Source organism: Zootoca vivipara, chromosome 6, assembly GCF_963506605.1.
Source record: "Zootoca vivipara chromosome 6, rZooViv1.1, whole genome shotgun sequence".
In the NCBI taxonomy this organism is placed as follows: domain Eukaryota; kingdom Metazoa; phylum Chordata; class Lepidosauria; order Squamata; family Lacertidae; genus Zootoca; species Zootoca vivipara.
Window position 1 is genome coordinate 46467234 of NC_083281.1, and position 12887 is coordinate 46480120.

The 12887-nt window shown below is 43.7% G+C and overlaps 1 protein-coding gene across 1 annotated transcript in view; it reads left to right on the forward strand.

Annotated features, from left to right (window-relative positions):
• Positions 1-12887, forward strand: part of KCTD15 (potassium channel tetramerization domain containing 15) — a 72357-nt gene that overhangs the window by 5995 nt on the left and 53475 nt on the right. Inside the window, exon 2 of the mRNA XM_035120478.2 lies at positions 1588-1766. Coding sequence (XP_034976369.1) covers positions 1603-1766 — 164 coding nt within the window. The 5' untranslated portion in view covers positions 1588-1602. The remainder of the gene's footprint in view (positions 1-1587; positions 1767-12887) is intronic.

Sequence of the window (12887 nt, forward strand, 5' to 3'; positions counted from 1 at the left end):
TTTCCTGCCAACTGGCTGAAGTTTCTGGGACAGCACTAATCTTTGGGGTAGCGCTCACGTTAGATGTCCATTCTGCACTTCTGCGTGTCAAGACAGGAAAGGATGTGGATCCTTAATGGGGTGATGTATTTCTGGTGGCAGAGTGGCGAAACAGTCTATTAAACGTGGAGTTTATATTCATTGTAACATTGTCGCAAAATTACTTTTCAATCAGTTTCTGTGCAATTCGGAAAAAGCAAGTGTTTGCTGCCTGTTGGGGTGATTTTTCCCCGAGCTAGTCATACTTGTGCGATGATGTTAAAAAGGGAGACTTTGGATTCTGAGAAGTACAGTCAAAGGAGTCTGTAAGAAATGGAAAATCTCTGTGAAATATTGCATAGGGTGTGCCTGTCAGATGTTAGCAGAATATAGATGCTCTGTGTTGTGACTGCAAATCAAAATACCAAGTAAATTAAATTATTCTCTGAAATGTTTCATAGCTGTAATATTTGGCATATTTTGCTGTAATGCGCGGGTGTGTGTGTGTGTGTGTTTAGAAATGAAGTGTATAGGCTTGTGCCACTTGGAATGTCTCGCATGATTTTATGTTGGTTGCATGTATGTGTGACAGTATTGTTTTATCCAGATTATTATTTATTAATTTATATACCGCTTACGTGTTGGAATAGCTTCTAAGCATTAAAGCAAAGTGAAGTACCTGCTGTCTGTCAAAGTTTAAAATCTGATTGCTATTCTCTCGAAGGCTGAGGGCAATCAAAGTTTCTTGACATTTTCATAGAAATCTGAATTTTAGTGAATAAATTCATGGAAAGAAAGTCTTTGAGTTTAAACTCCTTTTTTTAAAAAAAAGAAAGAAAGAAAGAACTGACTATAAACAGGATTGTTGTCTGTATTCCTAGATAGGTCTCTAATATATGACTTCAGCTGAGAACACAATATATTTGGAAATGGTATACAGAGGGTAACAGTGGTCACTATTTAAATGACATTTTTTGTTCTATCCTCCTCTTCAGCTAGAAGGCTTTTCCTCTAGATAAAAAAGGGGGGTATTAGTAGTTGTGTTGTGTAGGTAGTTGGGGGTTTTTTAAGAAAAAAATTTGGTCTATGTTTGATGCGAATTTTACTACATGTCTAAATGAAATGCCTTAGGTACTGAGGAAGTCACTAATTTAGAGGTGTCTCGTTACTGAGACAAACTTGCAAAAACCCCTGAATCCCAATTCACAAATTGGTTATTCGTTTGTCAGGGGATATTTCACATCTAACACATAAGCCCGCGACCTTTAATTAGAATTTTGCAGTTTGTTTTATGCCCCTTGAGGCTGACACCTTGAAAAAGATCCCCCCCCCCCGCTTGATTTCTTATTGCTAATAAGCATCTTTTCTCTCTGCCCGCTGGTCCTTTGAAGAGTATGATGCAAATACACTTAATTACGAAGGTGGCAATAATTTGTTAGCTGAATATGTGATCAGGCAGATGCAAAAATGATCTTATTAGATCTGTGATCTCATTGGAATCAAGGTAAAGCACAGCTGTGCTTAAGAGGATTTTTTTCTTCTTCTCTTTTTTCTGTCGGGGGCTTCTAGGAGGAAGGCAGAGCGATGTCCCGGCTGTCTTTAACACGGTCTCCGGTTTCTCCATTGGCTTCCCAAGGAATCCCTCTCCCAGCACAGCTCACCAAATCCAACGCCCCCGTGCACATTGATGTAGGAGGACACATGTACACCAGTAGCCTGGCCACCTTGACAAAGTACCCAGATTCCAGGTAAGGTCAACACTTTTCCTGGCAGCGTCCAATGCATGGAACTTATGCTCTTTGATAGCAGGAATTCAGCTCTAAGACGAGTAGAATCGAAAACCGCGAAATGCTTGTGCTGTTTCCAGATCGAACCCTCCGATACATTCCCCCCGCCTTCTGTCTTGCAATGTTGTGTTTGAAGCACCTGTTGCGATTGCTGTCCGCCTTCGCCAGTACCCCTGCTTTGTAGCTAAATAAATGTGCCCCTTGGAAGGTGATTTTAACCCAGGTGTGTGCACACTCTTGGCAGCCCCAAAAGAGAGTTCGCAGAGTTTTCCGGTTGTGCCTTTTCAGTGAATTTGTCACCAGTGGGAATTTGCTCACTTGTTCTCCAGTCACTTTTGTTTTGAAATTGTTTCGATGGAGCTTAATTTGCAAGTCTCTTTCATCTGCAGTAATCCTGAGCTCAGAAACAGAAAAAGGAAGTGCAGCTGAAAGAAATTGTATTCATATGTGAATTAATGTGCTCAAGGTTGACTTGAGAGAGAGTAATTTGTTGACGATTCTCCACTGCATTGTCATTTCTTGGTCCTTCCAGTTTATTTGGAAATAAGTCCCATTTATGTGCGATCTTTGCCTCTAAGCACTTTCTTACAGACACACAAATCCCAAAGAAATTAATAAGCAAACGTGCAGAATTGTAGTGTTTGCTGGTGCTTTTCAGGGCAAACATCTTTTTCGAAGCTGCGCATAAGTTTGTTGCTACACATATCTGAGTTGTGTACCATTCTAGCTGTTAGATGCTAAAGACCCACCTATCTTGTAAAGCTTGTTGTCAAGATGCTGAGTTTCTGGGGAAGAGGCTGTCCTGGGAAGGTGTTTGGATTAAGTTTTACGCCCCCCCCCAAAAAAAAACCCTGAATGATGGATGGGATTTAATTGTCATGTGCATCAGAATATGTCAGCATCAGATAGATGGGGGTGGATTGCAATTCACTGGTCCAATTGTGTGGTGCAGTGGCAATTAACAGAGGCTTGGTTCATCCTTTATAATGATTCAGAGACTCACAGTTGAAAAGAGAGGAAGCTACATATGCAAAACTTCCCAAGCTCTCATTTAAAAGAAGACCCTTCAGGTCTCAAAATTGGTACCATGTCTGCAGACTGAGGGATAAATCTGTTAGAAAAATTCCTACAGAAGCCCAATGCATGGTTTCTGTGCTGTTGAGAAAATCCTCAATTGCTTTTTGTAGGTTCTTTGTGCAAGAACTTTCCAGTGAATGTCTTCCAGGGTCTGTCGATCTGACTCCATGTTTGCCCTCGGCTGTCAGAGGTTCTGCTTCACACACTATAAGTGTGCACCTAAACATGTGGCGTATGGGTGAGACAGGCACATGATTGCTAACGTAGATCACATAGGTTCACTGCTCAGAGGGCCAGGATTGTCTGCAGCTTTCATGTCACTGTCAAGACCAGGCATCCCCAAACTGCGGCCCTCCAGATGTTTTGGCCTACAACTCCCATGATCCCTAGCTAACAGGACCAGTGGTCGGGGAAGATGGGAATTGTAGTCCAAAACATCTGGAGGGCCGAATTTTGGGGATGCCTGGTCAAGACTGCACTTGGTAGCAAACCTGGGTTTGTTTTGGTGCATAATGTGTGGGAACCCCTCAGTGCAGGTCTTGCTGGGCTACAACTCCCATCATCTGTGACCATTGGCCATGCTGGCTGGGGCTGATGGGAGCTGGAGTCCCAACAACATTTGAAGGGGCACAGGTACCCCATCTCTGCCTAAACAGCTGAAGTATTGAGTCTGGCTGTGAGATAATACATGCGATTTCTCTTCAGAAGGATAAAGTGTTTGCTGAAAGCTCATTTTTTGTGTGCAATTTCTTTTTGAATTTGAGTTTTTTGCATTGATTCTGGCAAACCTCTAAACCCAAAGTAGAGATATCCTGCACTATGGCTGTGATTTCATTCCGGGGTAGATGGAGTGAAATACTTTAACGACCTGTAGGAAAGAATCATGGCCTGAAATATTTATCATTTAAACTACGAAGATGATTAATTACTCTCCCCTGCTGTCTGATTTCTAAGGGGATGTTTATTTGAAGGTGCTGATTTGAAGTTTATTGCGACAGCATCAGCCCAGTGCATAAATATGCTTAATATAACAACGCAACTGAGAGATTTGGGTTGTGAGGCTTTCAAACTGGGTTCTTCAAAAACTTTTCCGTGTGGGGGTAGCAGACCCAAAGGTCATATCTGCCCCCTACAAACGTGCCTCCCACATTTGCCTTTTTTTGCAAAGAAAAGAATTTTATTTTTGTTGTTAATCTGTGTTCAGCTTGCTCCTCTTCCTCATCCTTTGCTAGCTGTTGTTCGGCTTTCTTGGGTGTCCAAAACACCTCATGTCTCTAAATCAGTTGCCTCTTTTTACCTTTAAAGGGGGCCTTTCCTCCCTCTGGGGTGCTGCTGTTTTAGGAAGGTCTTAGGAAGGAGGACTCCTTTCTGTTTCCCAAGACTTCACAGTGGTGGAGCCCCAGAGGGAGGGAAGGTAAAGCGAGGAGAGCCAGTGTGGTGTAGTGGTTAAGAGTGGTAGACTCGTAATCTGGGGAACTGGGTTCACGTCTCCGCTCCTCCACATGCAGCTGCTGGGTGACCTTGGGCCAGTCACACTTCTCTGAAGTCTATTAGCCCCACTCACCTCACAGAGTGTTTGTTGTGGAAGAGGAAGGGAAAGGAGATTGTTAGCCGCTTTGAGACTCCTTCAGGTAGTGATTAAGCGGGATATCAAATCCAAACTTCTCTTCTTCCACCCCTGAACTCCATTCTGCTTCTTTGCTAATTAGCAAAATAGTGCTGGGGTCTGAATATTGTGTGTTCATCTGAATGTGTTTATGCACATCCGTGTGTGCATGCGAAGGAGGCATACAGCCCTCAGGGTTGGCCAGCCCTTGTTGTGGTCCTTGGGTCAGTAAAGGTTAGCCACTCCTGATATAAGTGGCCACATTCACATAATACACACAAAGCGCTGTGATATCACTTTAAACCGTCATGGCTTCCCCCAGAGAATTCTGGGAGCTACAGTTTAAGGGTGCTGAGCATAGCTGTCAAGTTTTCCCTTTTCTCGCGAGGAAGCCTATTCAGCATAAGGGAATTTCCCTTTAAAAAAGGGAGAACTTGACAGCTATGGTGCTGAGAGTTGTTAGGAGACCCCTATACCCCTCACAGAACTACAGTTCCCAGAATGGCTTAACAATCAGGCCCTCTTCCCAGGGAACTCTGGGGATTTTAGCTCTGAGAGAAGGAATGGGTGGCCTCCCAACAACTCTCAGCCACCTTAACAAACTACAGCTCCCAGGAGCCTTTGGGGGAAGACATTGCTGTTTAAAGTGATAGGGCTCTGTTTGAAATGTATAGTGCAGCCATCCCCAAACTTTGGCCCTCCAGATGTTTTGGACTACAATTCCCATCTTCCCTGACCACTGGTCCTGTTAGCTAAGGATCATGGGAGCTGCAGGCCAAAACATCTGGAGGGCCGCAGTTTGGGGGTGCCTGGTATAGTGCATTTCAGTGGGGCCTCATAGAGCAGCCTTTGTCAACCTGACACCCTCCAGATGCCTTGGACCACAACTCCCATCATTCCCAGCCACGAGGAGACCAGGAAGATAGAAGGGAGCAGAAAGATACCTTATGGCTGGTCTCCTGCCAAGTCATACTGAAGGGTAGTGGGGATGTGGGATGTATTGTAAGACACGCTTTTAGTTCATGGTGCTAGTATGGGCCAACTGTGCCCTGCCTGAACTCTGCATGTGCTCTGGAACACTTCTGTAGCTCTATGGAAGTACATGCCTCACCTAAAAAAAAGGATATTGCAGAGTTGAAAAGGGTTCAAAGGGCAACCCAAATGATGAAGGTGAATGAATGAAAAAAAATAAAATAAAGGTGATGGAGTGACTCCCTTATAAAGATAGGTTGCAGTGTTTGGGACTTTTTAGTTTAGAGAAGAGGCGACATGATAGAGGTTTATGAAATTGTGTATGGCACTGAGAAAGTGGACAGAGAAAAGTCCTCCCTCATAACAGAAGAACTTGTGGACATCCAACAAAGGTGAATGTTGGAAGATAAAGGAAAGTACTATTTCACACTGCGCAAACTATGGAACTGGCTCCCTCAGGAGGCAGTGGTGGCCACCATCTTGGATGGCTTCAAACAGGATTAGACAAATGCATGGAGGACAGAGTCACCAATGGCTACTAGCCATGATGGTTGCAGTCCTTGTCCATCAGCTGAAAAGCCAGTGTGGGGAGAAATGCTTGAAGACAGAAGGTTTGGAAGCCGCTGATATTATGTACGCAGAAGTTCAGAGAAAGTGCTGCAGCCCCAAACATCTGTTTCATGATTAAAGGGAAAAGTGGAGGGGGGGGAGAAAGAAGAAAGAAAGAAGGGAAAATAACAACTGGAAATGGTTAAAGTATTACCCACACTGGAATTGTTGAAGAGAAATGAGTATGAAACGTGGAAAAATGAGACTTGAGAAAAATTAATTCCTCAGTTTAATTTCGGAGTGGTGAATCATAGAATTGTAGACTTGGAAGGGACTCCCAAGGGTCATCTAGTCCAACCCCTTGCAATGAAAGAATCACAACCAATAAGTTTACAGTACAAACCCCTGGAGAAGGACCAGTCAAAGAGGATGGTCTGTTTGTCTGAATAGCACAGTCAGACAAATGGCAACAGGGAGCGGGAACTAGGGCATGCTGAATTTTTCAACTTTCAAATTCCAAAAACGAGGGGTTCTAAAGTTGTAATATGACTTGGGAATTCAAAAAATATTTTGATTAAATTAATTTTACCAATTTAGCTTTGCTTGATAAGTAAAATGTGTGTAAAATTGCACAGAAATCTTCAAAAATGATAGCCAAGTACTTGCAGTTGTATTATATATTAATATTATTTTTATTCTTAATGTTTATTATTATTTTGCATTACCTGACATTTTCAAAAGGTATAATGAAAATGCTTTGGTTTTCCAAGAGCAGTTAATATGCTTTTTAATCAAGCATAGATTTACCAAGCTAAATGTTGTCCAATCACAAAAATAATAGCAGACTTGAATAGCCAGACTCTGTTCACTGAAGAAATTTGGAAAAATTAAGTTTCATCCCCTAAAATGACACACCCTAGCGGGACACTGACACTGTCTCTTAATATTCATGGGTAGCAGCGGGAAGGGCATTTGCAGGGCCAAATTGGTGGTGGCAGTGCAGGGGGAGCTTAACCCTTCCACTGCCAGCTGATTCTTCCCTAGAGGCTCCCCCCCCCTTTTTTTTTCTTGGTTCCAAAGTGAGAACTGGGCCCAGTTTTTGAGTAGAGGGAGGGAGGTTGTAGGAGGGAATCACAGGGCACTGATAGTCCCTTCCTGTCTTCACATGATGGCTAACTGGCAGACTTACTGACAACATAATTTGATGTTTGCACTAAGCACAGCAACCTTAAGAGTTCACAGGAGTTCAGAGGTGGTTTGTGTACTTCCTTTGCTCTCTTGATTCATGAGCAAAATATGTTGCACGTTACCCACTCGGTACTTTGCTTTCGTTATAGGGAGCTAAACGATAAAGGATGAATCTTTCTCACATGATACCCACGACATCGCTTTACCCCATATGTGCCCACTTAACCTTTTCAAGCAGTTGTACTGGAACTGATATAGCTGCCACAAAATACTCATTCTGCATTTGTAAAAACTTTGGAACTCCCTGCCTATTGACTTCAGGCAAGTGCCTTCACTGTTCTCTTGTCATGACCTGCTAAAAGCTTTTTCATTTAGAGAAGCCTACGCAGGTGTTGATGCAAGCTTCAGTCTTTTTTAGTCTGTTATATTAACTTCTTGAAAGTTTTTAATGACTGCTGTTAGTTTTTTTTCTTATTGATTATTTTATTGTTTTATCTTTTTTGTAAGCTGCTGCTTTGATGGTTAACCACCGCCCTCCATTAAGCAGTGAATAATTTTTTGTGAAATAAATAAATAAAACAATAACCTCTTGGGATGTTTGTGAGATAACGTTATCTCGGCAAACAAACCTTCAAGGCAGGTCACACTTCTTTCCCTTGTGTCGGGTTGGATGTGGGCTTCTCCCAGCGAGCTCTGCATCCAAATCCATCCTTGGGCAAGCCATACTCTCTCACCCTAGCCTACCTCGCAGGGTTGCTGTGAGGAGAAAATGAGATCCCTCCAGCAATCCAGATCTTGCTGGACTTCCAAGTCCCACCATCCCTGACCATTGACCGCGATGGCTGGAACTTAGGGGAGTTGGAATCCAGCAACGTCGGGAGAGCCACAGGTTCCCCACCCCTGGTATAAAGCACCTTCTCAGTGGTGACTCCCCTCTTGTAGAATGCTCACCCCCAGGGAGGCTCTCCTGGTGCCCTCTTTGTCTAGTTTAGGCACCAGGCAAAATCTTCTTTGTTTACCTGGGCATTTGTTTTGGCCCTTGGGTGAAGGGGTTTCTACCATATGTGAATGTGGGGTTTTTTTTTTTTTGGTGGGGCAGGATCTTCTAGACCTGCCTTTTGTTTGTATAGATGTGTTCGTTGATTTTTTCTTAAAGGCTTTTGTCGATTGCATTTATTGCAATTGCTTTTGATATTTCTGTTGTGATTGTAAGTTGCTTTGAGTTGTTTTGCAATAACGCAAATAAAAAATATTCTTGATGATGATCATAACAACAACAAATGCAATAAAAATAGCAACACATACAGAACATTAAACCCAATTGGCAGCTCTGTCGTTAAAGCTCCAGAGGTAGGGGTGCTTGGAGTTAACAAGCAAGAGGTGAGAGAGAAAGAATGGGGAAGGAGCAGCGATTTCAGGATAATTCAAAAGGAGAGAGCAGTAATTCTTTAGCCAAATAAGGAATAGGAGGGGAAATGTACAGTGGACATAAAAGCCAGCAAATTGGGGAAGTGAAAACTTTCTAGGTGCAAAGTATCATCTAACCAGGGTACCATGGGAAATCTCATTAGTGAGGTAGACCGAGAGGTAAAGAATGGGTTAGGAGCAGGTGAGAGAGGAAGAGCCAGAGATTTTGCCTATTCCAGAGGGGAGCATATGTTTGTATCCTCTTTCAGTGGCTCATAGAGGCATTGATATACTTCCTAGATGCAAGGATAACAAGAAGAACCACTTAGCAGTGTCCTTTAGAATTGTTTAGTCGTGTCCAACTCTTCGTGATCCCATGGACCAGAGCACACCAGGCACTCCTGTCTTCCACTGCCTCCTGCAGTTTGGTCAGACTCATGTTGGTGGCTTCAAGAACACTGTCCAACCATCTCATCCTCTATCGTCCCCTTCTCCTTGTGCCCTCCATCTTTCCCAGCATCAGGGTCTTTTCCAGGGAGTCTTCTCTTCTTATGAGGTGGCCTAAGTATTGGAGCCTCAGCTTCAGGATCTGTCCTTCCAGTGAGCACTCAGGGCTGATTTCCTTCAGAATGGATAGGTTTGATCTTCTTGCAGTCCATGGGACTCTCAAGAGTCTCCTCCAGCATCATAATTCAAAAGCATCAGTTCTTCGGCGATCAGCCTTTAGAATTAGGTAGCCGAAATACACCAGGATTCTCTTGACTTCTCGCCCTGATCATCTAAAGGTGGAAGCCAACTCAGACGTCATGGCAAAGGAATCTCCTCTGTGACAGGGAGCTGAGGGCAACCTATTCTTTACTGGGTCCCTTTGAGCCTTAACTGGTCAAGTACAAAATTGATAAGCACTGAGGGGGTCAAAGGAGAACTAGGGGTGCAGGGAGGTGGAGCAAAGCCAGTATGGTGTAGTGGTTAGAGTGTGGAACTAGGGAGACCAGGATTCAAATCTCCACTCAGCTATGAAGCTCACTGGGCTGACCTTGGGCCAGTCACTGTCTCTCAGCTTAACCTACCTCGCAGGGTTGTTGTGGAGATTAAATGAAGAGGAGGAGAATCATATACACCACCCTGTGCACTTTGGAGGGAGAAGGTGGCACATAAATGCAGTAAACAAACAAACAAACTGCTTGAGGCCTAGAAGGGCTCAACATGGTTTTAAGTTTGGGGTTTTGGTCCTCCGGAGTTTGGAAATACAAGAGAAGGGGTTTTCCTAGAACAGGGGTGGAGGGAGAGAGGACTTGCAGGACTTCAGGCTTCTCATGGGTGGTGATCACAAAGGTGTGTGGTATGCAAATAGGGTCTCTGTGTCCATAATCTGGTGGAGGCCTCTAACTTTCATGGGCAGTTGCAATGGTTTCCTGGCCTTTGCAGTGTCCTTAATACCAGTTGTTGGAAACCACAGGAGGGGGAGAGGTTTCTTGAGCTTGAATCCTTTCATATTCATCACAGGTTGGCCACTGTGAGAATAGGATGCTGGAATAGATGGGCCATTGGCCTGATCCAGCAGGCTCTTTTCCTGTTCTCCGCCAGAACTCTACGACAGCTTACCCTGAGGTTTTCTCATACCTCTTGGCACAACAGACGAGAGTCACTCCTTTTAATATCGCAGCAGCACATGTGGGGAACCCTTGGACCTCCAGTTGTTGGACTACAACTCCCATCATCCTTGGCTGTTCTTGACGAGGTTGATGGGCATTGTAGTTCAGTAACCTCAAGCGGACCAGTGGTTCCCCACACCCATTCTAAAGAATGGTCTTGCCTGTGCCCCCTAAACTTTGGCTTGGTTCACTTTCCCAGATAAATACGTAGTTGCTAGAGGATATTTAAAATGTCACTGAGACCAAGCTTCTTAGCAACACCTTTCATGACCAAGATGGAAGCCAACTCATTTTCATTGAGACCTACCGTGGGTTTAAATGACAAGAAAGGAGATTTTTTTAAACTAAAGTGTAGGAAGAACTTTCTGGACGTCAGAGCTGTTCAACAGTGGAACGGACTCCTTCAGAAGGCAGTGGACTCTTCTTCATCGGAGGTTTTTAAGCAGAGGTTGGGTGGCCGTCTGTCAGGGAATCTTCAGGTGTGATTCCTGCATTGCAGGGGGTTGGACGAGATGACCCAAGAGGTCCCTTCCAACACTACGATTCAATGATTCTGTCATCAGATTTTGCAGACTGAAAGAAAGGTAACAATGCTTGAGGTTCCTATGTGGTTGGTGGAGGCGTCTGTTTGAAGAAATAAGGTGGGAGGGAGTCTCCTTACTTTTTTAAGTTCTTATGCACATGCACTTAATTGGGCAATAAGGAAAAAGCCCTCTGGGAAGTAAAACTGGAATATATGCAGGTCTTGATCCAGGTCCAGGGCACTTAACTTTCCTCCCGCATCCCCACCAACGTTGCTCGCCATCTCCATTATAACCTAAATTTCAGTTAGAGTGCCTTGACAGTTAAAAATATCCAGCCTGAACTACTTGTAATTAAGCCCTGCTGAGTTGAGTGGGATTTTTATTTTCCCCACTGGAGACAGATGCAATGCCTGTAGCTGCAGTCCTTATATATACTCATCCAGGAATAACTGACTGAACTCCTTGGGTCTTCCTTACACGTAAACTTGCATAGGACAGGAAATTATCTTTCCAGTAAAGTCCCAAGTAAATCTTGGGTTTGGGATTTACCAAAACCCTTAAAAAAGATGGCTTGTTCCTGGTATTGAAAGGTGTTTTATGTCCAATAATTTCATTTAAATATTTGATATTTAATATTTTTAAGCACCCCTTCATGGATCAATGCCTTGTCGTGGCGAAGGGGCTTGAATAACTCAGAGAAGCTATGAGCTATGCCATGCAGGGCCACCCAAGATGGACAGGTCATAGTGGAGAGTTTTGACTAAACGTGATCCACCTGGAGAAGGAACTGGCAAGCCACTCCAGTATCCCTGCCAAGAAAACTCCATGGACAAAGACAACAGGCATATAAAAGTTATGACGCTGGAAGATGAGCCCCTCAGGTCGGAAGGCGTCCAACATGCTACTGAGGAAGAGCGGAGGACAAGTACAAGTAGATTCAGAGCTGATGAAGCGGCTGGGCCAAAGCCGAAAGGACGCTCAGTTGCGGATATGCCTGGAAGCGAAAGGAAAGTCCGATGCTGTAAAGAAAAATATTGCATAGGAACCTGGAATGTAAGAACCATGAGTGGAGGTAAGCTGGATGTGGTCAAAAATGAGATGACAAGAATAAATATAGACATCCTGGGCATCAGTGAACTAAAATGGAAGGGAATGGGCGAATTCAGTTCGGGTGACTATCGTATCTACTACTGTGGGCAGGAATCCTGTAGTAGAAATGGAGTGGCCCTCATAGTCAACAAAAGAGTGGCAAAAGCTGTAATGGGATGCAATCTCAAAAATGACAGAATGATCTCGATACGAATCCAAGGCAGACCTTTTAACATCACAGTAATCCAAGTTTATGCACCAACTACCGGAGCTGAAGAAAGTGAAATTGACCAATTCTATGAAGACCTACAACACCTTCTAGAAATGACACCAAAGAAGGATGTTCTTCTCATTACAGGGGATTGGAATGCTAAAGTAGGGAATCAAGAGATAAAAGGAACAACTGGCAAGTTTGGCCTTGGAGTTCAAAATGAAGCAGGGCAAAGGCTAATAGAGTTCTGTCAAGAGAACAAGCTGGTCATCACAAACACTCTCTTCCAACAACACAAGAGACGACTCTACACATGGATATCACCAAATGGGCAGCATCGAAATCAGATTGATTATATTCTCTGCAGCCAAAGATGGAGAAGCTCTATACAATCAGCAAAAACAAGACCTGGAGCTGACTGTAACTCAGATCATCAGCTTCTTATAGCAAAATTCCAGCTTAAACTGAAGAAAGTAGGAAAAACCACTGGGCCAGTAAGATACAATCTGAATCAAATCCCTTATGAATACACAGTGGAAGTGAGGAACAGGTTTAAGGATTTAGATTTGGTGGACAGAGTGCCTGAAGAACTATGGATGGAGGCTCGTAACATTATACAGGAGGCAGCAACGAAAACCATCCCAAGGAAAAGGAAATGCAAGAAAGCAAAATGGCTGTCCAACAAGGCCTTACAAATAGCGGAGGAGAGGAGGCAAGCAAAATGCAAGGGAGATAGGGAAAGATACAGGAAACTGAATGCAGATTTCCAAAAAACAGCAAGGAGAGACAAGAGGGTCTTCTTAA